The sequence below is a fragment of the Coregonus lavaretus genome, assembly GCF_964263955.1.
Source record: "Coregonus lavaretus genome assembly, chromosome: 17".
NCBI classification, from domain to species: domain Eukaryota; kingdom Metazoa; phylum Chordata; class Actinopteri; order Salmoniformes; family Salmonidae; genus Coregonus; species Coregonus lavaretus.
The window spans coordinates 26,958,416-26,986,284 of record NC_140004.1 but is presented as its reverse complement, the minus strand read 5'-3'; the positions used below and the strand labels follow the sequence as shown (position 1 = coordinate 26,986,284).

Here is a 27,869-nt window from a genome sequence, read left to right as displayed (position 1 = left end):
AATTTTCTATGCTCCCTGACGGTCTAGTTTTCATTTCGGTGATTATTAGCGAGCTAGACACAGTCAATAAACTGTATACATGTAGGTCCATTAACATTTCTACACAGTTTCAATTTGGTTTTAGTCATTTTATGTCACATTTTTTTGAGGCCACCACTGATCTAAACAGTAAGAAGGTATTTTCCTTCAACATATACACTTGTAGCTGTATATGTTCTGGCTGTAGCCTGCGTAGCCTGCTGAGCGTGCCTACTGTACACTGTCAGCTACCCCTCTGTAGCCTTACTCTGGCCTTCAACAGACATTCTCCCATCTCCCCCTTTTCTCCCAGACAGTAGGACAGTCATGTGGAGGCTGGAGTCGGGGCCAGGGCCTGAGATCACAATTAGTCACTGAGCCATGAGAGTTTCACAGGTGACACATACTGATGACATGTTGCCAGAGCTGATTACACAGCATGTTCTCTTCCTGTATTCCTTTGTTCTCAGGTGGATGCTACACATACATGCACTAGGGGGTGGTGGAAGGGGTGCGTTACCTCCATACAATGTGAAGCACGTTGCGTTTGAAAGAAAGACGCACTGCTGTGTGTCCAGGCATGGTGTTATGATGAAAGCTGTGTGAAGATTTGGTCGACAGCATAGAGAGAGAGCTGATACGGGGTCTGATACACAATCTGGAGAGCAACCCTGAGCTGGCTACTACAACTCCTAGGACACCCTGTTCCGTATATAGTGCACTACTTCTGACCATAGTGAAAAAAAGTAGCCACTATATGGGGAATATGATGTCATTTGAGACAAGCCCTAGTATAGTGCAAACACTGCTGTTGCCATGCCAACATGGCCCCACGGAGCTGGTTGCCAGGAGCGACAGTTGCCAAGCGGCCATGTTAGAGCCAGTGTCTGAGTGTTGGGAGGTTCCTGTCCATCCAGAGCTGGTTCAGTTCGATGGTCTCTAAAGCCTCCTGGACGCTACGCATCTGAGACCCCCGCTCCTTCAGACTGGAGAAGAAACCCTGGACCTACACACACACACACACACAGTTGACATGAGAGAAGATACACATGCACTACGCACCTGATACACAGACACATGATATACAGTCGGCATGGTTCTGAGGTATAAGCTCACCTCCTCCAGGTGTGTCTGAGTGGAGAACTGGGAGGTGGTGGACTTGATGATGCTTTGGATGGGATAGGACCCCACTGGGAACCTACACACACACAGCCAAAAACAGACCATTTATTCACAACAGCCAATAAAAATAGGCCACTTCTCCATAAGAGCCAATCGAAACAGGCTAGGCTCCATAATAGCCAATCGAAACAGGCCCACTGATATCGATTGGGAAACTGTATTGTTTTTGGGTCCACTGTTCTGTAGGTTGATGCTGTAAGTATATAAATGTGCACTGAGTATACCAAACATTAGGAACACCTTCCTAATATTGAGTTGCACCCCCTTTTGCCCTCAGAACAGCCTCCATTCGTTGGGGCATGGACTCTACAAGGTGTCAAAAGCATTCCACAGGGATGCTGGCCCATGTTGACTTCTTGATACACACGGGAAACGGTTGAGCGTGAAAAACCCAGCAGCGTTGCAGTTCCTGACACAACCAGTGCTCCTGGCACCTACTACCATACCCCGTTCAAAATAACTTAAATATTTTGTCTTGCCCATTCACCCTCTGAATGGCACACATACACAATCCATGTCTCAATTGTCTCAAGGCTTAAAAATCATTCTTTAACCTGTTTCTTCCCCTTCATCTACACTGATTGAAGTGGATTTAACAGGTGACAACAATAAGGGATCATAGCTTTCACCTGGTCAGTCTGTCATGGAAAGAGCAGGTGTTCTTAATATACTCAGTGTATAATTTATCTTATTCATAAGGTGGCACTCACTTCTCTATGATCCTGTCCCAGTTCTCTTTGACAAAGTCCCAGACGAACAAGTGGCCAGCGAAGCCGTCGCTCATGGTGCTGATGACCAATGGCAGCTCCTGGGTCTGGATAATCCCTCCCTCGAGCCCCGCGCTGAGAATCCTGAAGGAGGTGGTATTTAGAGTGATGAGACACACACCACAGGCCGCAACAAACATATCTGTGCACAGCTTGAGTACATTTGATATATTAGTCATTTAGCAGACGCTCTTATCCAGAGCGACATACAGTTAGTCCATTCATCTTAAGATAGCTAGGTGGGACAACCACATCTCACAGTAAGTACATTTTCCCCCAATAAAGTAGTTATCAGCTAGTCAGAGCTAGTAAGTCAAGTGCGAATGTTAGTTCACGAAAGCATCGGGCATGAGGAGCGGGTGCGAGGGGGAGGGGTGCGCTGTGGGATTATTTAAGATACTCTTTGAAGAGGTAGGGTTTCAGATGTTTTCGGGAAGATGGGAAGGGACTCTTCTGTCCTAGCTTCAGGGGGAAGCTCAGCTTGAGTCCAGCTGTATGTCGCTCTGCACAAACTCTGGGTAGAGGTTTAGTTGGCCAGTTAATCTGTCTGTCAATTGATTGATTAAGTACCATGGACCCACACACACTCTCTCCCTTACCATACGATGCTTTGTGGGTCCTGTGTGGAGGCCAGGGCCTGCAGTATCTTGCGTTTCTCAGAGTCGTAGGTGGAGGAACTGTAGGCCTCCATGAGAGAACGCCAACCGAGGTCAGACTTGGCCGCTACAGAGAACACTACTCGCTGCAGATCACCCGGGATCCTGGAGGAGACACAACAGATCACCACAAGATCACTATAGAATAGATCTCTGGCTTTATTACTGATGATGACCATGGTGGCCAAAAAATCTAAAAGTATATATTTGTTTTAAACCAGCAAAAGTTGTGCCTCCGTCTTTCTTATATATAAACTCTTAAGTCAGTTGGTGTGTGTACCTACTGTTTGGTGTGGTTGGAGTTGGTCCACTGGTCATAGAGGGCCATGGCCTGGTCAGTACAGTTCTGCCGTCCCAGACTACAGGCCATCTCTAGCAGGGCTGACCTCAGCTCCAGTCTGGACACACTCTCCTCCTCTCCCCAGTCCTGACTGTCCATCAGCTGGCCAAAATGACTGCAGACGTATGCCTGAAACACACATTACAAAGAGAAAGTTAGCACAGTCAGTTTGTCCCAAATGGTGGGACTAGGCTCCAAAACAAGGTACCTGACAATCTAGTGTGTGTGTGTGCGTGAGTGCATTTACCTTCATGCGGGCCACCAGTCTTAGCTCCTGTCTCTTGTTCAGTAGTCTGTAGACAGAGCTGAGCTGTGACAGGGCCTCTGTCAGAGGAGCAGTCTCAGTCTCATTGGTGGCATAATCCAACAGACTGAGAACCTGACGGAAGGACACACGACCCAGCCTGATGAGAGGGAGAGAAGAAAAAAATTGACAATAGATCTGAATCAATTCTATCTATTTGTATCTGTTGCCTATTCTCTGTGCAGTGGAGCATCCATAAGATCTAAAATACAGACATTCACGTAATCGTACAAGTCCAGACAGAGTATTAAGACAGGCCTCCAATAAAAAATATTTGCTAGTATTACCATTGAGCGTACCATGCCACAGTACAAACACACACACTGACCTGGACAGGGCAAAGATGTTGTGTATGAGCGAAGCGCGGTCATGGGGTGTGAGTGTGTTGACATCAGTCTTTAGAGCATCTATGAGAGTGGCCCAGCCCTCGTCTCCATAGTGAACTATATAGAAGCCCGTGTTCATGTAGTTCAACTTCAGCCACTTCACACTGTCTGACACCTTCAGAGTAGCTAAGTGGGAAACACAGAACAATGCACTCAGACACATGATCATGCTCTTACCGAGAACCTCAGAGCATACAATCAGCAGGCCAAATATCACTAACTACTACAGTACCAGTCAAAAGTTTGGACACACCTACTCATTCAAGGGTTTTTCTTTATTTTTACTATTTTTTTTACATTGTAGAATAATAGTGAAGATATCAAAACTATGAAATAACACATATGGAAATCATGTAGTCACCAAAAAAGTGTTAAAAATATATTTTAAATTTGAGATTCTTCAAAGTAGCCACCCTTTGCCTTGATGACAGCTTTGCACACTCTTGGCATTCTCTCAACCAGCTTCATGAGGAATGCTTTTCCAACAGTCTTGAAGGAGTTCCCACATATGCTGAGCACTTGTTGGCTTCTTTTCCTTCACTCTGCGGTCCAACTCATCCCAAACCATCTCAATTGGGTTGACGTTGGGTGATTGTGGAGACCAGGTCATCTGATGCAGCACTCCATCACTCTCCTTCTTGGTCAAATAGCCCTTACATAGCCTGGAGGAGTGTTGGGTCATTGTCCTGTTGAAAAACAAATTATTGTCCCTACTAAGCGCAAACCAGAAGGGATGGCGTATCGCTGCAGAATGCTGTGGTAGCCATGCTGGTTGAGTGTGCCTTGAATTCTAAATAATTCACAGACAGTGTCACCAGAAAAGCCACCTCACACCATAACGGTGGGAAATACACATGCGGCGATAATCCTTTCACCTACTCTGCGTCTCACAAAGACACGGCAGTTGGAACCAAAAATCTCAAATTTGGACTCATCAGACCAAAGGACAGATTTCCACCGGTCTAATGTCCATTGCTCGTGTTTCTTGGCCCAAGCAAGTCTCTTCTTCTTATTGGTGTCCTTTAGTAGTGGTTTCTTTGCAGCAATTCGACCATGAAGGCCTGATTCACGCAATCTCCTCTGAACAGTTGATGTTGAGATGTGGCTGTTACTTGAACTCTGTGAAGCATTTATTTTGGCTGCAATTTCTGAGGCTGGTAACTCTAATGAACTTATCCTCTGCAGCAGAGGTAACTCTGGGTCTTCCTTTCCTGTGGCGGTCCTCATGAGAGCCAATTTCATCATAGCGCTTGATGGTTTTTGCGACTGCACTTGAAGAAACTTTCAAAGTTCTTGAGATTTTCCGGATTGACTGACCTTCATGTCTTAAAGTAATGATGGACTGTCGTTTCTCTTTGCTTATTTGAGCTGTTCTTGCCATAATATCGACTTGGTCTTTTACCAAATGGGCTATCTTCTGTATACCACCCCTACCTTGTCACAACACCACTGATTGGCTCAAAAGCATTAAGAAGGAAAGAAATTCCACAAAATAACTTTTAACAAGGCACACCTGTTAATTGAAATGCATTCCAGGTGACTACCTCATGAAGCTGGTTGAGAGAATGCCAAGAGTGTGCAAAGCTGTCATCAAGGCAAAGGGTGGCTATTTGAAGAATCTCAAATCTCAAATATATTTTGTTTTGTTTAACACTTTTTTGGTTACTACATGATTCCATATGTGTTATTTCATAGTTTTGATGTCTTCACTATTATTCTACAATGTAGAAAATAGTAGAAAATAAAGAAAAACTATTGAATGAGTAGGTGTGTCCAAACTTTTGACTGGTACTGCATATACAGTGGCTTGTGAAAGTATTCACCCCCCCCCCCCCCCCCTTGGCATTTTTCCTATTTTCTTGTCTTACAACCTGGAATTAAAATGGATTTTTTGGGGGTTTGTATCATTTGATTTACACAACATGCCTATCACTTTGTAGAGCCACCTTTTGCAGCAATTACAGCTGCAAGTCTCTTGGGGGTATGCCTCTATAAGCTTGGCACATCTAGCCACTGGGATTTTTGCCCATTATTCAAGGCAAAACTGCTCCAGTTCCTTCAAGTTGGATGGGTTCCGCTGGTGTACAGCAATCTTTAAGTCATACCACAGATTCTCAATTGGATTGAGGTCTGGACTTTGACTAGGCCATTCCAAGATATTTAAATGTTTCCCCTTAAACCACTCCAGTGTTGCTTTAGCAGTATGCTTACGGTCATTGTCCTGCTGGAAGGTGAACCTCCATCCCAGTCTCAAATCTCTGGAAGACAGAAACAGATTTCCCTCAAGAATTTCCCTTTATTTAGCGCCATCCATCATTCCTTCAATTCTGACCAGTTTCCCAGTCCATGCCGATGAAAAACATCCCCACAGCATGATGCTGCCACCACCATGCTTCACTGTGGGGATGGTGTTCTCGGGGTGATGAGAGGTGTTGGGTTTGCGCCAGACATAGCGCTTTCCTTGATGGCCAAAAAGCTCAATTTTAGTCTCATCTGACCAGAGTACCTTCTTCCATATGTTTGGGGAGTCTCCCACATGCCGTTTTGGCGAACACCAAAAGTGTTTGCTTATTTTTTTCTTTAAGCAATGCAATGGCTTTTTTCTGGCCACTCTTCCGTAAAGCCCAGCTCTGTGGAGTGTACGGCTTAAAGTGGTCCTATGGACAGATACTCAAATCTCCGCTGTGGAGCTTTGCAGCTCCTTCAGGGTTCTCTTTGGTCTCTTTGTTGCCTATCTGATTAATGCCCTCCTTGCCTGGTCTGTGTGTTTTGGTGGGCGGCCCTCTCTTGGCAGGTTTGTTGTGGTGCCATATTCTTTCAATTTTTTTAATCATGGATTTAATGGTGCTCCGTGGGATGTTCAAAGTTTCAGATATTTTTTTATAACCCAACCCTGATCTGTACTTCTCCACAACTTTGTCCCTGACCTGTTTGGAGAGCTCCTTGGTCTTCATGGTGCCGCTTGCTTGGTGGTGCCCCTTGCTTAGTGGTGTTGCAGACTCTGGGGCCTTTCAGAACAGGTGTATATATACTGAGATCATGTGACAGATCATGTGACACTTAGATTGCACACAGGTGGACTTTATTTAACTAATTATGTGACTTCTGAAGGTAATTGGTTGCAACAGATCTTATTTAGGGGCTTCATAGCAAAGGGCGTAAATACATATGCACGCACCACTTTTCCACTGTACATATACATATATATATATATATATATATATATATATATATACATGTATCACAAGCAATTAAAATCATAAAGTCATAAAGGCTTACTTGTGCTGAATTGGACAATTCAAAAAGTTAGTCAAGCTCACTGACAACTACACAGCTGAATGCACAGAGTTTTACCTGTCTTATTATTTACCTGTCTTTTAATTACCTGTCTTCTTTATCTGTCTTATTAGTTACCTGTCCTATTATTTACCTGTCTTATTTCTCAGATGGAAGATCTGTCTGCAGGAAGGCGCAGAGCTACAGCTGTCATTCACATATGTCACGGGGATATGCCACAGGCTGAGAAGAACACAAAGAAATGTTGGTGTGAGTGTGTGTGTGTGTGTGTGTGTGTGTGCGCGTGCGTGCGTGTGTTCGTGCATGTCTCACCTAGAGGTGTAAGTGGCATTGTCTGCGGAGAGCAGGAAGTGTTCCTGTGTGAGGGTCACCTGACCAGCCTTGCGGCTGACGGTGACCAATGGGAAGCCTTTTTGCAGCGTCCATGTTCTCATCATGTCTGACACACTCTCCTGCTGGGGAAGCACCTGGGCCTGGAACATCCAGAACCAACAATCATCAATAATCATAAATAATCAATGACAAATATAAATAATCTACTAATATGACTACTCATCACCATGGGAGAGATATGGAGTATCACCATCAGTAGTACTAATACAACAGACAAGAGGAAGGATATGGCGGCAGATTTTACAGGAGCAAAATAAGGAACCTGTGAAAATAACTAATAAGGAAACAGAGATTAACTGTAAGAGACAGAGTGTCTCAGACAGACCACACCTACCTGTGTGAGGCTGTTCCAGAGGTCTTCAGTAACAGTGTTAGATCCTTTATTCAGGTAATCGATGAGTCCTTTCCTGAACTGACCGTCTGGCAGAGTGGAGTTCAACATCAGCAGGAGGGATGCACCCTAGAGACACACACAGACACACAGACAGACACAGAGAGACACATTACTGATGTGACTATAGCAGCAATATCATTCACACTACTAATCAATTAACTTTTAAGCACATTTGTAAGGTAAGCCCAAAGATTGTACCTTCTCATAGGTGACAGAGTCAAACATCTCAGACACCTGTTCAGGTGTGGTCACCTGGGACGACTCTGACACTGGGTGGGAGGAGTTTACAGAATCTTTGGCCATCGCCTTAAACCGCACCCCCAGGAACGAATTGCCCTGGAGACAGAGAAGACAGGTTATTATTCCATGGCCATCTAAATCTACATTGACCCCTTCTACAGCACTTGCATGTGTGACGTGGTGCTACTTACTAGCTCCAGCTGTGGGAACTCTGTCATTAGGGACGTGTACTGCCAATAGGTGGCAAAGCCTTCGTTCAGCCACAGGTCATTCCACCAACGCATCGTCACCAGGTTCCCAAACCACTGACACACAACATCACAACAGAATTAGAACAGTTTTATGACAGCTTTATAACACTATCATAAGAGCATTACAGCACTGTTATAGCAACGGCATAAAACAGCAGCACTTCTTAACCAAACATCAAAACAGCATTAAGACTGCTGAGATACATACACATATGTTCCATCACCTTGTAATGGTCTACACACCCACCCACACACACACACACACACACACATCAGACAAACACATACCTGGTGAGCGAGCTCGTGGGCTACGACGTTAGCAATGAGTTGTTTGTCAAGAGGAGAGGACTGGTTTCCCACCAGCAGGCTGGTCTCTCTAAAGGTGATCAGACCCCAGTTCTCCATCGCTCCCGCCAGGAAGTCTGGGATAGCAACCAGGTCTGGAGGAGGGAGAGAGAGGGAAGGAAGAGTAGAGAGAGAGGGACGGAATGGTGGAGGGGTAAATACCAATACATATTTAGTGTCTCATTATCGAAAACATTACACTTTTCCCTCACATTTTCAAATGGATTAAATTGTTATTTTTAGAATAAGGCTGTAACGTAACAAAATGTGGAAAAGGTCAAGGGGTCTGAATACTTTCCGAATGCACTGTACATGTAAAACGTGTTCATCAGTTGAGTTTATTGTGTGAGGGCTGAGTGTCTGTGTGTTGTGTCTTGTGTCACCTCTCACCTAGTTTCCTCAGAGGGTAGTCGATTTCAAAGAAGGTGTTGTAGAACTGCAGCAGCTTAGAGGCTGTGTCCAGAGCATAGTGTGTGTGTTCCTTCTTCTCTGGCACAGAGTACACTGACACCTAGAACACACAAACCATAGAAACTGAATAAATACAATAGATCCCAAAATAGGGGGATAGGCACAGAGTAGGGGGGGGGGGGGGGTGTAGTGGCCACCGGGGAAACACTTGACAGCTATCTGCATTCCAGTGTGTTGCAGGCAATAGAAATAGTGTGAATAGATTGTGAGGCAGGGATTCTGTACGTACCAGTGTATTGGAGACGTTTCTAGTGACGCTGGTGAAGTTAGCTACGATGAAGGCCACCAGGTAGGTGCTCATATTAACACTAGTCTGCTCAAACTCATCCTCCAATAGGCCGCTGGGTAATGTAGTAGTCTTAGCCTGGGGAACACAACACAGTCATATTAACAGATGGTTAACACACTGGCAAGTGTCTCCAATCAACACATCATGTATTTGCTTTTGTAATGTATTGATGCATGTTTACCACTTAAAAACACTGGCGCACGCAAACTCTCGAGCGCGCTAGCGAGTACACACACACATTGTACCTGGGGCATGTTGGACAGAGTGATGTATCCAGGCTCCCTGGTGATCCTGACCAGGAAGGTGGCTTTAAAGGCTGGCTCGTCAAAACAGGGGAAGGCCTTCCTGGCAGCCTGGGGCTCAAACTGAGTGGCAGCTAGGACCCTGAGGAGGGGGTGGCCAGGGTCACTCACAGAGAGCAAGGACTAGCAAGGACTAGGCTCAAACTGGAGTTGTAGTTTATTACATGTCAACAAACATTGTCAAGTTTACACACCATTACAGAATGAATCTCACTGCATTCACCCTGAGTTAAGTTGTTATTTTTTAGTAAATAGTTTTTAGTGTTTTTAAATAGTTTTGCTTACCTCTTGGCTCCAGTCTTGTCGTTGTAGGAGCTGTTGTAGAAGCCGTCATAGGTGTGTGAGAGGTTGGCTGTGTAGTCCAACGTTAACACACACACCTGGCCTGCCTTCAGATCCTCTGGGAAGCTGACAGCTATCTGCTGCCACGGCTTATACTCCAACACCTTGACCTCAACACTCTTATCCTCTCCAACCTGGAAGGGTTACAGTAAAAACAGCATTTAATAAGGTAAAACATAATCTAACTAGGTCAAAACATTATTTCGCAAGGGAAAACATAATTATCTAGGTAAAACATAATTTAACTCCTCAGGGGAAGCAAATCTTATTCTCTCTACACTGCTAGTAATTAAGTTACACACTGTGCATTAATATAATAATAATTACAGTTAAAAATCTAAACCTATAAAGATGTATATCTCTTCATATTATTTTCGATTAAATAGCAATGGTAAGGCTGATCATTAGCTACCTGGAAGGTTGCCTTGGTGATAATGAGTTCAGAGCTGTGCAGAACGATGCGCTTGGTGTTGTGTTGTATCGTCATGTTGATGACGGTGCGGCCGGTGAAGGTCATGGAAGTCAGGTTAAGGGTCAAGGAGAGGTCGTAGTTCACAGGCCGTACGCTGGCTGGGAGGCGGAGCTCATTCCAGGGAAACAGATCCCCATTAGCGCTGTTAGGATAGGCCGGCTCCATAGGAGTGGAGGAGTTAGCCTTACCACAGCCAGCCTGGGGAGAAAGAGGATCAACACAGTGAATATACACCGTTCCTTCAGAAAGTATTCACACCCTTTGATTTTGTTGTGTTACAGCCTGAATTTTAAATGGTTTAAATTCAGAATTTGTGTCACTGGCCTACACACACACACAATACCCCAGAATGTCAAAGTCCTCCGTGGTCCTCTGTAGCTCAATTGGTAGAGCATGGCGCTTGTAACGCCAGGGTAGTGGGTTCGATCCCCGGGACCACCCATACGTAAAAATGTATGCACACATGACTGTAAGTCGCTTTGGATAAAAGCGTCTGCTAAATGGCATATTATTATTATTATTATTATAAAGTGGAATTATGTTTTTAGACATTTTTACAAATTAATTACAAATGAAAAGCTGAAATGTCTTGAGTCAATAAGCATTCAAGCCCTTTGTTATGGCAAGCCTAAATAAGTTCAGGAGTAAAAATGTGCTTAACAAGTCACATAATAAGTTGCATGGACTCTCTCTGTGTGCAATAATAGTGTTTAACATGATTTTTGAATGACTACCTCATCTCTGTACCCCACACATACAATTATCTGTAAGGTCCCTCAGTCGAACAGTGAATTTCAAAAACAGATTAAACTACAAAGACCAGGGAGGTTTTCCAATGCCTCACAAAGAAGGGCACCTATTGGTAGATGGGTAAAATGTTTAAAAGCAGACATTGAATATCCATTTGAGCATGGTGAAGTTATTAATTACACTTTGGATGGTGTATCAATACACCCAGTCACTACAAAGATACAGGCGTCCTTCCGAACTCAGTTGCCGGAGAGGAAGGAAACTGCTCAGGGATTTCACCATGAGTCCAATGGTGACTTTAAAACAGTTTCATAGTTTAATGGCTGTGATAGGGAAAAAACTGAGGATGGATCAACAACATTGTAGTTACTCCACAATACTAACCTAAATGACAGAGTGAAATTAAGGAAGCCTATACATAATACAAAATATTATAAAACGTGCATCCTGTTTGCAATAAGGCACTAAAGTAAAAGTGCAAAAATGTGGCAAAGAAATTAACTTTATGTCCTGAATACAAAGCATTATGTTTGAGGCAAATCCAACACATCACTGAGTACAACTCTTCATATTTTCAAACATAGTGGTGGCTGCATTATGTATTGGGTATACTTGTCATCGGCAAGGACTAGGGAGTTTTTTAGGATAAAAAGAAACGGAATAGAGCTAAGCACAGGCAAAATCCTAGAGAAAAACCTGGTTCAGTCGGCTTTCCAACAGACACTGGGAGACAAATTCACATTTCAGCAGGACAATAACCTAAAACAGAGCTTGAATAATTTTAAAAAGAATAATCTGCAAATATTGTACAATCCAGGTGTGCAAAGCTCTTAGAGACTTACCCAGAAAGTCTCACAGCTGTAATCGCAGCCAAAGGTGATTCTAACTCTTCTAATTCTAATGTATTAACTCAGGGGTGTGACTACTTATGTAAATGTGCTATCTGTATTTAATTTTTCTATAAATTTGCTAGAATTTCTGGGGTATTGTGTGTAGATGGGTGAAAAAAAGCATATTTCAAATCAAATCAAATTGTATTTATGACATGCGCCAAATACAACTGGTGTAGACTTGACAGTGAAATGCTTGCTTACGAACCTTTCCCAACAATACAGAGTAAAAAAATAAATAATACAAAATAAAATAGTAACTAACACAAGAGGAATAAAATAAAATACACAAGAATGGAGCTATATACAGGGAGTACCAGTACCAGATCAACGTGCAGGGCTACGAGACAATTTAATGCATTTTGAATTCAGGCTGTAACACATCAAAATGTGGAATAGGTCAAGGGGTATGAATACTTTCTGAAGGCACTGTATATATACACACACTATCTTGACTTTTTGGCACTGGTGCCACTTCCCGTGGCTGTGGAGGCCAATGCAGGAGCCACACACTTTTCACATACACCCGATACTCCAACACACACACCCCTACCTTAGTGAAAGTACAGCCAGGCAGGAAGTAGAGAACCATCGCCATGGATGCGACCAGTACCAAGATGAACACGCCCACCACCAGCATACGAGCTGAGGGGCGGGAACATGACCTGGCCAAAAACAAAAAAACTGTATTTATTAATCTATAAATATAATATTTATCTTTAGTATTGTTAATGTTATTGTTTTTCATTTACTGTAAAGTGTACTGGGATGTTTAAATTCACTTTAAATAAAGTTTGATTTGAAAAGTAAAAAGGACCTGGGTGGAGCCTGTCTGTTGTAAGGGGAGGAGCTAGGACTGTGGGTGGAGCTTCTGTTCATGAATGACATGCCCAGTAGGCGGGCTGACGACTCATAGTCATCCTCCTCATCGTCCAGGTCGTTCTCTCCCAGACCTCGCACCAGCAGACGGGAGCAATGGGGCTCGTACACCACCTCATCTGGTTCCAACGCCTGGAGGAGGGAGGTGGAAGAGAGAGAGAGAGAAAATAAAAGAGAGAGAACGCGAGATATGAAAATCTGGAAAAACTCTAACAGTTAGAAGAGAGGGGACTACTGATGGGTGGATGGGTTAATGTCAGTGTTGCATAGTATGTAATTACCGGGAAGGCTGTTGAGTCTTTGGCCAGGTCCACCACGTCAGGTTCCTCCTCAAACATACTGTTCTCTATCATGTTCCTGGGCAGGGACGCTCGCTCTGGTTACACACACAAACAAACAAAAGGTTAATATATACACACACAGACACACACACACACACGTTCAATAAAATGTGCGTGTGTGTGGCTCCCTTTCTATTGATTCTCCCCTGTGTCTCTACAAACAAACAGAGAAATGCTCAACTCGCTCTAATTCAATAATAACAACAGTAGTCAAACTGTATAAAATGTCCCATTGCGCCTCTTGGTAAAGGGCGCCGTTCTCTCCTGTAATAAGACCAAGTCTTCTGAAGTCCCAGTGTGTGTCTGTGAATCGTGTGTGTACCGTGTAGGCTAAGTGAAGAGCTAGCTAGTTTCATCATCATAACTAATGACAACACTAAACAAAGCCATCTCATACACCTAGTACGTTCCATTGTGTGTTTTCCATTGTGAGAAAGCGTGCGTGTTGGTAGGGCCCAGTGAATAGGAGAAAGCTAACTGAAGCCATCTGAGTTTCCTCTATCCCTTCCTGCAGCAGATATAGTCCTGATTCAGAGATCATGAGGTCTGCAGCGCTGCAGCCAGTCCTGCTCCTAATAATAGGCCTAGATATGGAGCTGAATATGTAATAATACCCAGATCAAAATAAGAACCAAAGCAACCTTATCAGATTATTCTGACTCACACCAACCAGACAGACCTAATGCCATGTTAGTGTCAAATGAGGCTGTGCTATAAATGTGGTATCTGTTATTCAGACCAAAATGAGAGCACCTCAAACTGAAACAGCAAGGGCTGTAGCGTAAGCAGCAGTGAAACAGAAAATGTCAGCAACAGCTCACCACACTTTTCCTGTTTTCACCAAATAAACACAGAAACAGACTCAGAGCCACAGACATAGATGTTTATCCTATAGCCTACACAACTTAGCTAGAGCCACACAGACCTGAAGTTGGAGGCCAGTTGTGCTAGGACTAGGCTTACCCCAGGTCTACCCCAGGCAGGGCCCAGACCAGGACTACCTGGGGCCTCAGGGCGTATAAGGCCAAGTAGGTGAAGCTGTGTTTTAGTGAAAACAACCTGACTGTCTGTCAGCTGAACAAGGAATAACCTCTGGACATTTCAGCTCCATATGTAGGCCTACTAGTGCCCTCACAATGTCCAGGACAGGATTCCCCATCAGTTAGGCTTTTCACGTAGGCCTTGTGCATTCTGAATTGAAGCAGGCTAGGCTAATGAAATAACATACTTGGAATATTTTCCAAATAGTCAATTAAGCTTTAATGAAAAAGCCCCCACAGAGAAAGACAGCTGTGTCTATTGACCAGTAGTGTGTGTGAGTGTCAGTGAGTGTTCCAATCTGAACAGACAGAAGTCCCTTTATTTGCTGTAATAAAGCTGTTGAGCCATAAAGCAGACAGCACAGAGTTAGAGCAGGAGAGTACAGTCAGTGCTACTGAGCCTACAGAAATAACTTGCTGGTCCTTATCAGATTGAGCACACACACCACAGAGAGGGGATAAGGAGCCCTATCAAACATACAGGTCTGAACAAGCAACCAGTTGAGCGAGTTAAGAGGCAAATAAAGGCACATATGATTGAGTTGTGTAGGATAAACTCAACTGTGACATAATGTAGCCTGCCTTCTAGAGTGTGTCACTTGCAGTTGCTAGTGTGAATGTTGCAAAGAGCTTGGTGTGTCTCCAACAGCTCGATGTGCTTTTAGAACAGATAAACAAAGCACTGAGCTAAAGCAGCCACCAGTCACAGACTGTAAATAACACTACACACAGCCTGGCCTAGCCTGGCCTGAGTAACTAAAACAAGAGGATATAGCATCTTTGAGTAGCAGAATATTGTGGGCTACATATCCAATTCTGACTAATGTTATCAATGATAGTTGTTATTTACAGGAGATACATGTAACATTTCCACCTGCAACTAGCACCAAATGTCTATTACATTTGGCAGGGATAGACATTAAGGTCGGAGAAAGGCACTTGCCCATTAGGCAAGCCAGAAGTCTTTTTTGGCCGAAGATTATGATCGCTTGCCCGAAAATGCTATTTTCACCTACACACAGGGGAGGAATCAGAAAGACCAGACTACTGGAATTCTTTGCATTTTGGTTGTTATCAGTGAGCGATCCCCTGTAGTAGCAAAGGAATACAAATCCACAAGAGTAAAACATATTTTAGAACGCTGGTTAATACATACACACATACAACAGCCCTCTGATGATGACTGGAAGAATAAAACACATCCAGCCTGCATGACACTAGAAATAAACCCAACTCAGATAGGCTTTACCTTGGCATATAAGCCAGTGGGCTAAGCCAATCTGAGTTGGGTTTCCTCACTTTCCTGGGTAGTAGGGTTAAATATTTTCCCAGTATTTACAAATGTTCCATCCATCCTGAGAATAAATCCCTTTTCTCCCGGGTAAACCAGTATTTCCCGCCAAAATCGTTCTAAAGCATATAAATACAGTGGGGAGAACAAGTATTTGATACACTGCCGATTTTCCTACTTACAAAGCATGTAGAGGTCTGTGATTTTTATCATAGGTACACTTCAACTGTGAGAGGCGGAATCTAAAACAAAAATCCAGAAAATCACATTGTATGATTTTTAAGTAATTAATTTGCATTTTATTGCATGACATAAGTATTTGATACATCAGAAAAGCAGAACTTAATATTTGGTACAGAAACCTTTGTTTGCAATTACAGAGATCATACGTTTCCTGTAGGTCTTGACCAGGTTTGCACACACTGCAGCAGGGATTTTGGCCCACTCCTCCATACAGACCTTCTCCAGATCCTTCAGGTTTCGGGGCTGTTGCTGGGCAATATGGACTTTCAGCTCCCTCCAAAGATGTTCTATTGGGTTCAGGTCTGGAGACTGGCTAGGCCACTCCAGGACCTTGAGATGCTTCTTACGGAGCCACTCCTTAGTTGCCCTGGCTGTGTGTTTCGGGTCGTTGTCATGCTGGAAGACCCAGCCACGACCCATCTTCAATGCTCTTACTGAGGGAAGGAGGTTGTTGGCCAAGATCTCGCGATACATGGCCCCATCCATCCTCCCCTCAATACGGTGCAGTCGTCCTGTCCCCTTTGCAGAAAAGCATCCCCAAGAATGATGTTACCACCTCTATGCTTCACGATTGGGATGGTGTTCTTGGGGTTGTACTCATCCTTCTTCTTCCTCCAAACACAGCGAGTGGAGTTTAGACCAAAAAGCTCTATTTTTGTCTCATCAGACCACATGACCTTCTCCCATTCCTCCTCTGGCTCATCCAGATGGTCATTGGCAAACTTCAGACGGGCCTGGACATGCGCTGGCTTGAGCAGGGGGACTTTGCGTGCGCTGCAGGATTTTAATCCATGACGGCGTAGTGTGTTACTAATGGTTTTCTTTGAGACTGTGGTCCCAGCTCTCTTCAGGTCATCGACCAGGTCTTGCTTGATTGTAGGTGACCAAATACTTATTTTCCACCATAATTTGCAAATAAATTCATTAAAAATCCTACAATGTGATTTTCTGGATTACAGGCCTCTCTCATCTTTTTAAGTGGGAGAACTTGCACAATTGGTGGCTGACTAAATACTTTTTTCCCCCACTGTAGCTATGCTCTCGGGTAAATAAATTAAACAAGTTCCAGGAGGCTAATCTTTTTGATTATGGACTGTATTACTTTACTGTATTGTATTATGCGAACTGGAATTACGCACGTCGTTCAGACCATTAAGCTGGGAGAGAACATGTGATGCTGGTACAGGATATGCAGCCTACAAAGTTACAATTATAGGCTAGCGAATTTGATTTGAATTTTGAAAGATAATAGGGCCTATTTTACATGTTTATAATTAGTAGGACGTGCGTATTAGCCTACCTCCTCTTTCTCTCTCTATTGTTGCTTGCTTTCTTCCTCGCTTTCAACAGTTACATTTAATACGTTTCGTTGTCCTTATCTTCATCATTGTAATGACATGCTTGAATAATATAGGACTGGAATAAGATGCAGCGCGGTATCACTTTTCTTCACAAATAATAAATAAATAGCTACTATAGTCTACCGCCATCGCATTCAGCAAACAAGAGCTTGCATCCCTCTTTGAATAGTCTATTAGTATAAAAATTATAAAATAAAAATGTCAAGCAAGCTACTCTAGTCTAGATTTTCCTGGGACTCCAAGAGCTAAGGAGTGTTTTTTAAGTAGACAGGCAAGCGGAGTGCAGGTGAGTATTGCGCAAGAGACAGAGGCTATAATTTAGAAGCTTATGCATAACCCATCATCCATTAGCTAAATATAAGGCTAATATTGCATTGAATGTATTACCTGAAAGAGGTAGGCTAGGACATGTCTATATACACACTGAGTGTACAAAACATTACGAACACCATCCTAATATTGAGTTGCACCCCTTTTGCCCTCAGAACAGCCTACATTCGTCAGGGCATGGACTCTACAAGGTGTCAAAAGTGTTCCACAGGGATGCCGGCCTATATTGACTCCAATAGAGCCCAACAGTGGAGGTGTCATAATACCCATAATACCTAGCAGTCAAACAGGGAAATGGTTCCAATTGTTTTTCCACCATTCATTTTTCCCATAGGGGATTTTAGAAACACTTAAAATAAGGGTTGTGTTTTGTGTAGGCTTACCCTGGTGTGACGTTTTAATAAACATGTAAATCTCTCTCGGACAGTGTGACTTTTATCAATATATTTCGGCTGTATTTACTTTTTTTTGTTACTTAAAAAAAAAAACATGTACTGTGCCATTTTAGGTCATTCTGTTCATAGAAATAATGTATTATAATTTACAGTTCTCTCGCAGTTATTTATCCCGGGAAAGGGGAGTGGGTTTGGGCGGGAAATCTCAGTAACAAGGTTCCCAATATTTTACCCTAGTGGGTATGGCAAAGTGTAGGACAAGGCTGAACAATAAGGAAAGAATCATGTCCCAATAAACATAAAAAGAGTATGTGGTGTCAGTGCAATTCAGTCAATTCAACAGTTGTATCACAGATGGGTTAGTTATAAGTATATTTGGTTGTGTCACAGATTGATAGGGTTACTAGTATCACTTTGGTTGTGCTTTTCGCTCCCATTTTCCCTCATAACAATATCGAAATATTCTATCAGCTGTAACTGCAACTGGGCTGTCATAAGATTTCCATTTAGCCCCTTTAGCCCCTTACTGCTCTTTAGATGGCTAAGATACGTAGATAGCCTTTAATGGGTTAAATAAATAGGCCCTCGGCTGACAAGAGTCAAAAGTCAACCCTGACCTCAGCCCGACTGGGGAATGTGTCCCCAGTGAATGCCACTGAGAACACAGAATAACTAAAGCTAAAGATCCCAGTCTATTCAGGCAAACAGAGATACACTGGCTATTTTTATTTAGCTGTACTCAAAGGCCAGGCATAGCTAGCTATGTTTCTATCAGCTAACATTCCCATCATTACAAGTGTATGAATGCTGATTAGTCCGTACCAAAACTGCTGCCTGGCTATCAAGAGCCTGACACTTGTTGACTTGGAACGTTCTGTACTGTAGGTAACCGTCCGCAAGCTAAAATGCTAACTACTACAGAAATTGTGGCTGGCTAGAAAGTATGGGGAGCAGCTAGCTAGAGCCATCATCATTCCTTACCACTGTCAAAGGGGTCCTCCATGACAAGGTATCTGAAAGAGCCGAGCTGTCCTCACTTCACTGATAATAACAGCATGCCGCAGGAGGTAACGACGGTTAAACAAACTCTGCCACCACACACTGACACAGACTAGCTGATGCTACTAGCCTTGCGCTGGCTGAGCTAGTATCAGCCCCGATCAGTCCACTGTGTAGCTGCAGTCTGTGTGCTAACTTGTAATATTGAAGTTAATAGCGTGTGCGATCAAATTAATTAAATATGATCAATCATCCAAACGATTCGCCATGCATTTCAATTACAGCTTCCTTCCTTCGTCTCCGCCCGGCAATGACTGTATGCAGAGAGGAAGAGGAAGAGAGGCCCAACTCGGCGGGACATCTGTCTCCCTCCAGCAGGTGGCGATGTTTCGCCCACTAAGCAAGGAATTTTTGTATGGAGGTCAATGAGTCGAATTTGGTCAACAAAAAATGTAATGGATTATTTGATACGTGAGGTTTATTTGATCAAATATAAGTTTCGTAATGCTTAAATTCTTACGAGTGTACTGATATAAGTAGGACACGTGACATCCCGGCAATTTGGAGAAACAACACTTTATATCGGAGTTGTCTGAATATGGCTAGGCATAGTCATGGCCGGAGGCAAGGAGCGTAGCATCGCATCTCTCTTCATTGAATACATGTGGTTGACGTCAACAACCCTCATCGAATATTCAAAAAATATTACAATAATGAGCTGTATCCACCAATCCCAAAAAAGTATAGGCGGGAGCGAGACAGCTTTGTGGACAACGACTCCCATTGTTTGGGCGGAGAGACTTGTATCTTGTCAGTATATCCATAATCTCTCTCTCTCTCTCTCTCTCTCTCTCTCTCTCTGTCTCTCTCTGTCTCTCTCTGTCTCGCTCTCTCAATTTCAATTTAAGGGGCTTTATTGGCATGGAAAACATATGTTTACATTGCCAAAGCAAGTGAAATAAATAATAAACAAAAGTGAAATAAACATATATATTTTTTACAGTAAACATTACACTCACAAAAGTTCCAAAGGAATAAAGACATTTCAAATGTCATATTCTGTTTATATACCATGTTGTAACGATGTGCAAATAGTTAAAGTACAAAAGGGAAAATAAATAAACATAAATATGGGTTGTATTGGGCTGTGAGCTCGCAATGAGTAAATATGGGCTGTGAGCTCGCAATGAGTCATCAAGCCACGGAGCAGGAGGGGAGGACCGAGCCGGCCGGGAGGATAGGGGAAATAGAGAGTCAAAGGATGCAGAAAGGGAGGAGAGGAGGGTTGAGGAGGCAGAATCAGGAGATTGGAGGTAGAAGGATTTAGCAGAGGGAAGAGATGATAGGATGGAAGAGGAGAGAGTAGCGGGAGAAAGAGAGCGAAGGTTGCGACGACACATTACCATCTGAGTAGGGGCAGAGTGAGTAGTGTTGTAGGAGAGCGAGAGAGAAAAGGATACAAAGTAGTGGTCGGAGACATGGAGGGGAGTTGCAGTGAGATTAGTAGAAGAACAGCATCTAGTAAAGATGAGGTCAAGCGTATTGCCTGCCTTGTGAGTAGGGGGGGGGACGGTGAGAGGGTGAGGTCAAAAGAGGAGAGGAGTGGAAAGAAGGAGGCAGAGAGAAATGAGTCAAATGTAGACGTAGGGAGGTTGAAGTCACCCAGAACTGTGAGGGGTGAGCCATCCTCAGGAAAGGAATTTATCAAGGCGTCAAGCTCATTGATGAACTCTCCAAGGGAACCTGGAGGGCGATAAATGACAAGGATGTTAAGCTTGAATGGGCTAGTGACTGTGACAGCATGGAATTCAAATGAGGAGATAGACAGATGGGTCAGGGGGAAAAGAGAGAATGTCCACTTGGGAGAGATGAGGATTCCTGTGCCACCACCCCGCTGACCAGATGCTCTCGGGGTATGCGAGAACACATGGTCAGACGAGGAGAGAGCAGTAGGAGTAGCAGTGTTTTCAGTGGTAATCCATGTTTCCGTCAGCGCCAAGAAGTCGAGGGACTGGAGGGTAGCATAGGCTGAGATGAACTCTGCCTTGTTGGCAGCAGAACGGCAGTTCCAGAGGCTGCCTGAGACCTGGAACTCCACGTGGGTGGTGCGACCTGGAACTCCACGTGGGTGGTGCGTGCAGGGACCACCAGGTTAGAGAGGCAGCAGCCACGCGGTGTGAGGCGTTTGTATAGCCTGTGCGGAGAGGAGAGAACAGGGATAGACAGAGGCATAGTTGACAGGCTACAGAAAATGGCTACAATAATGCAAAGGAGATCGGAATGAAATGAACTAAACATCTGGAAAAGGAGAGAGCGGGGCCTCCCTCACTTACGTTTCCCTGAAACACCCAAATATAACTCTCCCAACTTCCACCTCAGAAACTATAATTGTTGTAAACTACAGCGGTTCAATGTTTTCTAGGAATAGACTAACTTAGTTTATTCAGCTAGCTAACTTGGTACAGTATTCTTCTGTGAAAATTGTCCAGGGCACCTAGTCATATGACGCCACAGCCAACTAGCATGCCGGACTCCAACAACACGGTTTAGCACCAATACTCGGCCACAACAAACCACCAGTGTGTCAACACGCCAAGCAGATCATTCATGTCCGTGTCTAACGTTGTGGGTTAGTCCCGACAGCTTGAGCGAGTCCGTCGTCAACTTATTCAGCCAGTTAGTTAGCTAGAATAGTTAGCATACTAGCTAGCCATTGCTTTCAGACAACGAAGAAACCCCTCCTCCCACGGCACGAACACACAGAGAGAGCCAAGCTAACGTTAACTAGTCACCCATGTCCCGAATTCCCTTGAATGACTCTGGCTACCAGTATGTAAAAACAAAACACAAATGTAGGTTATAACTTACCCCTAGCAGCTACTGTTAACTAGCCAACGCTAGCCACTGAATTGACTCAGCCAGTTTGCGTCTGTTCGCTAGGTCGTTCCAGCTATTGTTTAGTAGCCATCCAGGTAGCAACAAGCTAGCTAAATTTCAAGCACAGTAGCCACTTACTACCTAACGTTAACGCTTCAGACAATGAGGTTAGAAAAACAGCTGAATGGTAGGCATTATTGTATGTAATTATTGTAGGCAGCTAGCTAGCGTAATTACAGGTACTCTCAGGCGTGAAACAACTATCCACAGTTGCTAATAGTTACCAGTAGCTACCCGCTAGCTAGTCCAGGTAGTGGGTTAGCTAGCTTCGTGCTTCACCGGGCTCAGCCGAATACAATACTAACCTACAATAATTACATACAACAACCCACGATAACTACCTACAATACCTAACTACAATCTAAATACATCGTTTAAGCTTTACTCGACAAAGCCCAAACTATGTATATAAGCCATATAAGCCAAGCTTACCTCCCGCCAGAGAGAGACACAACCTCACCTGACGACGACGACCTCACCCGACGACGACGACACATCTGCTTTTGCACATTTACAGTGGTGTTTGTTCTTCAGTGGTTGCCCAAATCTTGCTGCTAAAGATGGCACACTGTGGTATTTCACCCAATAGAAATGGGAGTTAATCAAAATTTGATTTGTTTTCAAATTCTTTGTAGGTCTGTGTAATCTGAGGGAAATATGTGTCTCTAATATGGTCATACATTTGGCAGGAGGTTAGGAAGTGCAGCTCAGTTTCCACCTCATTTTGTGGGCAGTGTATTTGTATTTGTATTTTATTATGCTACTCTTCCTGGGGTCCGGCAAAATTAAGGCAGTTATACAATTTAAAAAACATTACAATACATTCATAACAGATTTCACAATGCACTAAATGTGTGCCCTCAGGCACCTACTCCACTTCCACATATCTACAACACAAAATCCATGTGTATGTGTGTGTACAGTGCGTATGTTATCGTGTGTGTATGCATGTGTCTGTGCCTATGTTTGTGTTGCTTCACAGTCCCTGCTGTTCCATAAGGTGTATTTTTATCTGTTTTTTAAATCTGATTCTACTGCTTGCATCAGTTACCTGATGTGGAATAGAGGTCCATGTAGTCATGGCTCTATGTAGTACTGTGCACCTCCCATAGTCTGTTCTGGACTTGGGGACTGTGAAGAGACCTCTGGTGGCATGTCTTGTGGGGTATGCATGGGTGTATGAGCTGTGTGCTAGTCGTTTAAACAGACAGCTCGGTGCTTTCAACATGTCAATACCTCTCATAAATACAAGTAGTGATGAAGTCAATCTCTCCTCCACTTTGAGCCAGGAGAGATTGACATGCATATTATTAATGTTTGCTCTCTGTGTACATCCAAGGGCCAGCCGTGATGCCCTGTTCTGAGCCAATTGCAATTTTCCTAAGTCCCTCTTTGTGGCACCTGACCACATGACTGAACAGTAGTCCAGGTGTGACAAAACTAGAGCCTGTAGGACCTGCTTTGTTGATAGTGCTGTTAAGAAGGTAGAGTAGCGCTTTATTATGGATAGACTTCTCCCCATCTTAGCTACTGTTGTATCAATATGTTTTGGCCATGCACATAGCCTGTTCTCTTGAGAGCTAGAGAGGATTTGTTTTGAAGAATTCTGCATGCAGAGTCTCAATTTGGTGTTTGTCCCATTTTGTGAAGTCTTGGTTGTTGAGCGGACCCCAGACCTCACAACCATGAAGGGCAATGGGTTCTATAACTGATTCAAGTATTTTTAGCCAGATCCTAATTGGTATGTCGAATTTTATGTTCCTTTTGATGACATAGAAGGCCCTTCTTGCCTTGTCTCTCAGATCGTTCACAGCTTTGTGGAAGTCCTTTTGATGACATAGAAGGCCCTTCTTGCCTTGTCTCTCAGATCGTTCACAGCTTTGTGGAAGTTACCTGTGGCGCTGATGTTTAGTCCGAGGTATGTATAGTTTTTTATGTGCTCTAGGGCAACGGTGTCTAGATGGAATTTGTATTTGTGGTCCTGGCAACTGGACCTTTTTTTGGAACACCATTATTTTTGTCTTACTGAGATTTACTGTCAGGGCCCAGGTCTGACAGAATCTGTGCAGAAGGTCCAGGTGCTGCTGTAGGCCCTCCTTGGTTGGGGACAGAAGCACCAGATCATCAGCAAACTGTAGACATTTGACTTCAGATTCTAGTAGGGTGAGGCCGGGTGCTGCAGCCTGTTCTAGTGCCCTCGCCAATTCGTTGATATATATGTTGAAGAGGTGGGGCTTAAGCTGCATCCCTGTCTCACCCCACGGCCCTGTGGAAAGAAATGTGTGTGTTTTTTGCCAATTCTAACCGCACACTTGTTGTTTGTGTACATGGATTTTATAATGTCATACGTTTTTCCCCCAACACCACATTCCATCAATTTGTATAGCAGACCCTCATGCCAAATTGAGTCAAAAGCTTTTTTGAAATCAACAAAGCATGAGAAGACTTTGCCTTTGTTTTGTTTTGTTTGTTTGTCAATTAGGGTGTGCAGGGTGAAAATAAGTGTCTGTCGTACGGTAAATTGGTAAAAAGCCAATTTGACATTTGCTCAGGTCATTGTTTTCACTGAGGAAATGTATGAGTCTGCTGTTAATGATAATGCAGAGGATTTTCCCAAGGTTGCTGTTGACGCATATCGCACGGTAGTTATTGGGGTCAAATTTGTCTCCACTTTTGTGGATTGGGATGATCAGTCCTTGGTTCCAAATATTGGGGAAGATGCCAGAGCTAAGGATGATATTAAAGAGTTTAAGTATAGCCAATTGGAATTTTTGGTCTGTATGTTTTATCATTTCATTTAGGATACCATCAACACCACAGTCCTTTTTGGGTTGTCCTGTAGTTCATTACATTTCACATTTACATTTTAGTCATTTAGCAGACGCTCTTATCCAGAACGACTTACAGTTAGTGAGTGCATATATTTTTCATACTCAATGTAATTGAAGAATCCAGTGGGTTCTGGTGGTCTTTAAAAGTTGATTCTAAGATTTGTATTTGATCATGTATATGTTTCTGCTGTTTGTTCGTTGATATAGGGCCAAAAAGATTGGAGAAGGGGTTTATCCATACATCTCCATGTTGGATAGACAACTCTTCGTGTTGTTGTTTGTTTAGTGTTTTCCAATTTTCCCAGAAGTGGTTAGAGTCTATGGATTCTTCAATTACATTGAGCTGATTTCTGACGTGCTGTTCCTTCTTTTTCCGTAGTGTATTTCTGAATTGTTTTAGTGATTCACCATAGTGAAGGCGTAGGCTCAGGTTTTCTGGGTCTCTATGTTTTTGGTTGGATAGGTTTCTCCATTTCTTTCTTAGGTTTTTACATTCTTCATCAAACCATTTGTCAATGTTGTTAATTTTATCTCTCTCTCTCTCTCTCTCTCTCTCTCTCTCTCTCTCTCTCTCTATATATATATATATATATATATATATATATACACTGCTCAAAAAAATAAAGGGAACACTAAAATAACACATCCTAGATCTGAATGAATGAAATAATCTTATTAAATACTTTTTTCTTTACATAGTTGAATGTGCTGACAACAAAATCACACAAAAATGATCAATGGAAATCAAATTTATCAACCCATGGAGGTCTGGATTTGGAGTCACCCTCAAAATTAAAGTGGAAAACCACACTACAGGCTGATCCAACTTTGATGTAATGTCCTTAAAACAAGTCAAAATGCTACCACTAGAGTGAAAGCACCGCCAGCATTCAAAAGTGACCAAAACATCAGCCAGGAAGCATAGGAACTGAGAAGTGGTCTGTGGTCACCACCTGCAAAACCAGTCCTTTATTGGGGGTGTCTTGCTAATTGCCTATAATTTCCACCTGTTGTCTATTCCATTTGCACAACAGCATGTGAAATTTATTGACAATCAGTGTTGCTTCCTAAGTGGACAGTTTGATTTCACAGAAGTGTGATTGACTTGGAGTTACATTGTGTTGTTTAAGTGTTCCCTTTATTTTTTTGAGCAGTGTATATATATATATATATATATATATATATATATATATATATATATGTGTGAAGGTCTCGAAAAGTCAGAACCCTTGCTGTATTTTATGAAAAACAAAGAAAAAAAACGCTATTCTACATGCAAACATCTTTTTGTGTACGTGTCAAATGGGAACATTCTTTTACAAATCTCAGGGGTAAAAAACTTTATTGTGATGTCTCAAACCAATAGTGATACAGACAGACGAGTCAGTAATATACTCATATAAGCATTGAAAGACAGTTCGACCTCTGTGTTGGACCCGGACCCTCTCTGTGGCTACTACTCCATTAGGAGAGGAATTCATATACTCAGCATTCTGAGTTGCATGTGCCGGGGGGGGTGGGGGGTGGGGGGGGGCTGTCTGTCTCACACTGGCCTCTCTCTCTCTCTCTCTCTCTCTCTCTCTCTCTCTCTCTCTCTCTCTCTCTCTCTCTCTCTCTCTCTCTCTCTCTCTCTCTCTCTCTCTCTCTCTCTCTCTCTCTCTCTCTCTCTCTCTCTCTCTCTCTCTCTCTCTCTCTCTCTCTCTCTCTCTCTCTCTCTCTCTCTCTCTCTCTCTCTCTCTCTCTCTCTCTCTCTCTCTCACACACAGACACAGACACACAGACACTGTACAGGAGGTCAGGAGTCACATGCAGTAAGACGATGTCCCCATGGCCCAAAGCCAGCATGTGACTGAGCTTTGGCTACTTCCCTGTCCTTAACAATTAAAATAATGTGTGAGTTGAGATAAATACAAGAGATGATTCGGACAGCAACATGAACATGATATTCTTATGAGGTGCAGTGATAATTTATGAGATGGAACTGTTAGCAGGCATAGTGTGCCTGTAAAGGCCAATACAGCACGGCTTGGAACGTTGCTTGTCCAATCAGCATCGAGGATCCTAACAATCAGTTTTATAACAATAGATTGCTAACAGTCAGTCACCACACACAGCTTTGTGTGTCACAGCACTTCAGAAACATTACTTGTGTATGCATCTGCAAATGTGCAGTTGCTTGGAAGTTCATTATGGGCCAGTGGAGCCAAGAGATTTGAATAGTTATAGCACAGTAGGTAGTGCTCCTGCCCTGTAACCGTGTGTGTCTGATTTCAGGAAGTTGTTGTTTCAGCAGCGTGAGAAAGCTGTAACAGAGATGGAAGAAGAAGCGAGACATCCACTAAGCAGACCAGACCCAGCTGCTAATGCATTGGTGCCTATGGGAGAGCCACCCCGTTAAACAGACTGGAACTGATATTTTTTTCAATGGTAAACGGTCTGAGTGGGACATCTTCATTTATCCACAATCTTTGGCTGTACTGCTCCAACAGCTTTTTCAGTTTTTCAGGCCCATCCACTGGTTTCCTGACTATTGCCATGACAACAGAGGAGAGGTTATGAGGTTCTCATCGCCTGTCCCTCCATCTCTGATCCCTGATGACTGTGTCATCACGCTCTCCGTAGCCGATGTGAGTAACACCTTTAAACAGGTTAACATTCACAAGGCCGCAGGGCCAGACGGATTACCAGGACTCGTACTCAGAGCATGCGCTGACCAGCTGGCAAGTGTCTTCACTGACATTTCCAACCTCTGCCTGACCCAGTTTGTAATACCTAATGTTTCAAGCAGACCACCATAGTCCCTGTGCCCAAGAACTCCAAGGTAACCTGTCTAAATGACTATCGCGCTGTAGCACTCACATCTGTAGCCATGAAATGCTTGTAAAGGCTGGTCATGGCTCACATCAACACCATTATCCCAGACACCCTGGACCCACTCCAATTCTCATACCGCCCCAACAGATCCACAGATGACGCAATCTATATTGCACTCTACACTGCCCTCTCCCACCTGGACAAGAGGAACATCTACAGTACCAGTCAAAAGTTTGGACACACTTACTCATTCAAGGGTTTTTCTTTATTTGTAAAAAAAATTATATTGTAGAATAATAGTGAAGACATCAAAACTATG

At 43.3% G+C, this 27,869-nt stretch overlaps 1 protein-coding gene across 1 annotated transcript; it reads right to left on the bottom strand.

The window, feature by feature from the left end:
• Window positions 1-2: 2 nt before the first annotated feature.
• LOC311144461 (leucyl-cystinyl aminopeptidase-like) lies at window positions 3-19,052 on the bottom strand. The gene is made up of 22 exons (XM_084180484.1): window positions 18,951-19,052; window positions 13,250-13,344; window positions 12,907-13,100; window positions 12,643-12,754; window positions 10,390-10,647; window positions 9,921-10,111; window positions 9,579-9,717; window positions 9,274-9,408; window positions 8,964-9,084; window positions 8,517-8,668; window positions 8,169-8,282; window positions 7,936-8,073; window positions 7,678-7,803; window positions 7,263-7,423; window positions 7,084-7,172; window positions 3,596-3,779; window positions 3,211-3,367; window positions 2,908-3,092; window positions 2,567-2,728; window positions 1,911-2,051; window positions 1,135-1,216; window positions 3-1,024 (listed from the first exon to the last, which is right to left on the bottom strand). Exons 1-22 carry the CDS (start codon window positions 18,970-18,972, stop codon window positions 893-895), a joined length of 3,090 nt encoding a protein of 1,029 aa, XP_084036610.1. The 5' UTR covers window positions 18,973-19,052; the 3' UTR covers window positions 3-892.
• Window positions 19,053-27,869: the final 8,817 nt, after the last annotated feature.

Coding starts and splice junctions, on each gene's coding strand:
- LOC311144461 (XM_084180484.1), bottom strand. CDS start 18,972: ATGGAGGACCCCTTTGACAGTG. Junction 12,755..12,906: donor AACAGACAGGCTCCACCCAG/GTCCTTTTTACT, acceptor GTTTTTGGCCAG/GTCATGTTCCCGCCCCTCAG. Junction 9,409..9,578: donor CTCTGTCCAACATGCCCCAG/GTACAATGTGTG, acceptor TGTGTTCCCCAG/GCTAAGACTACTACATTACC.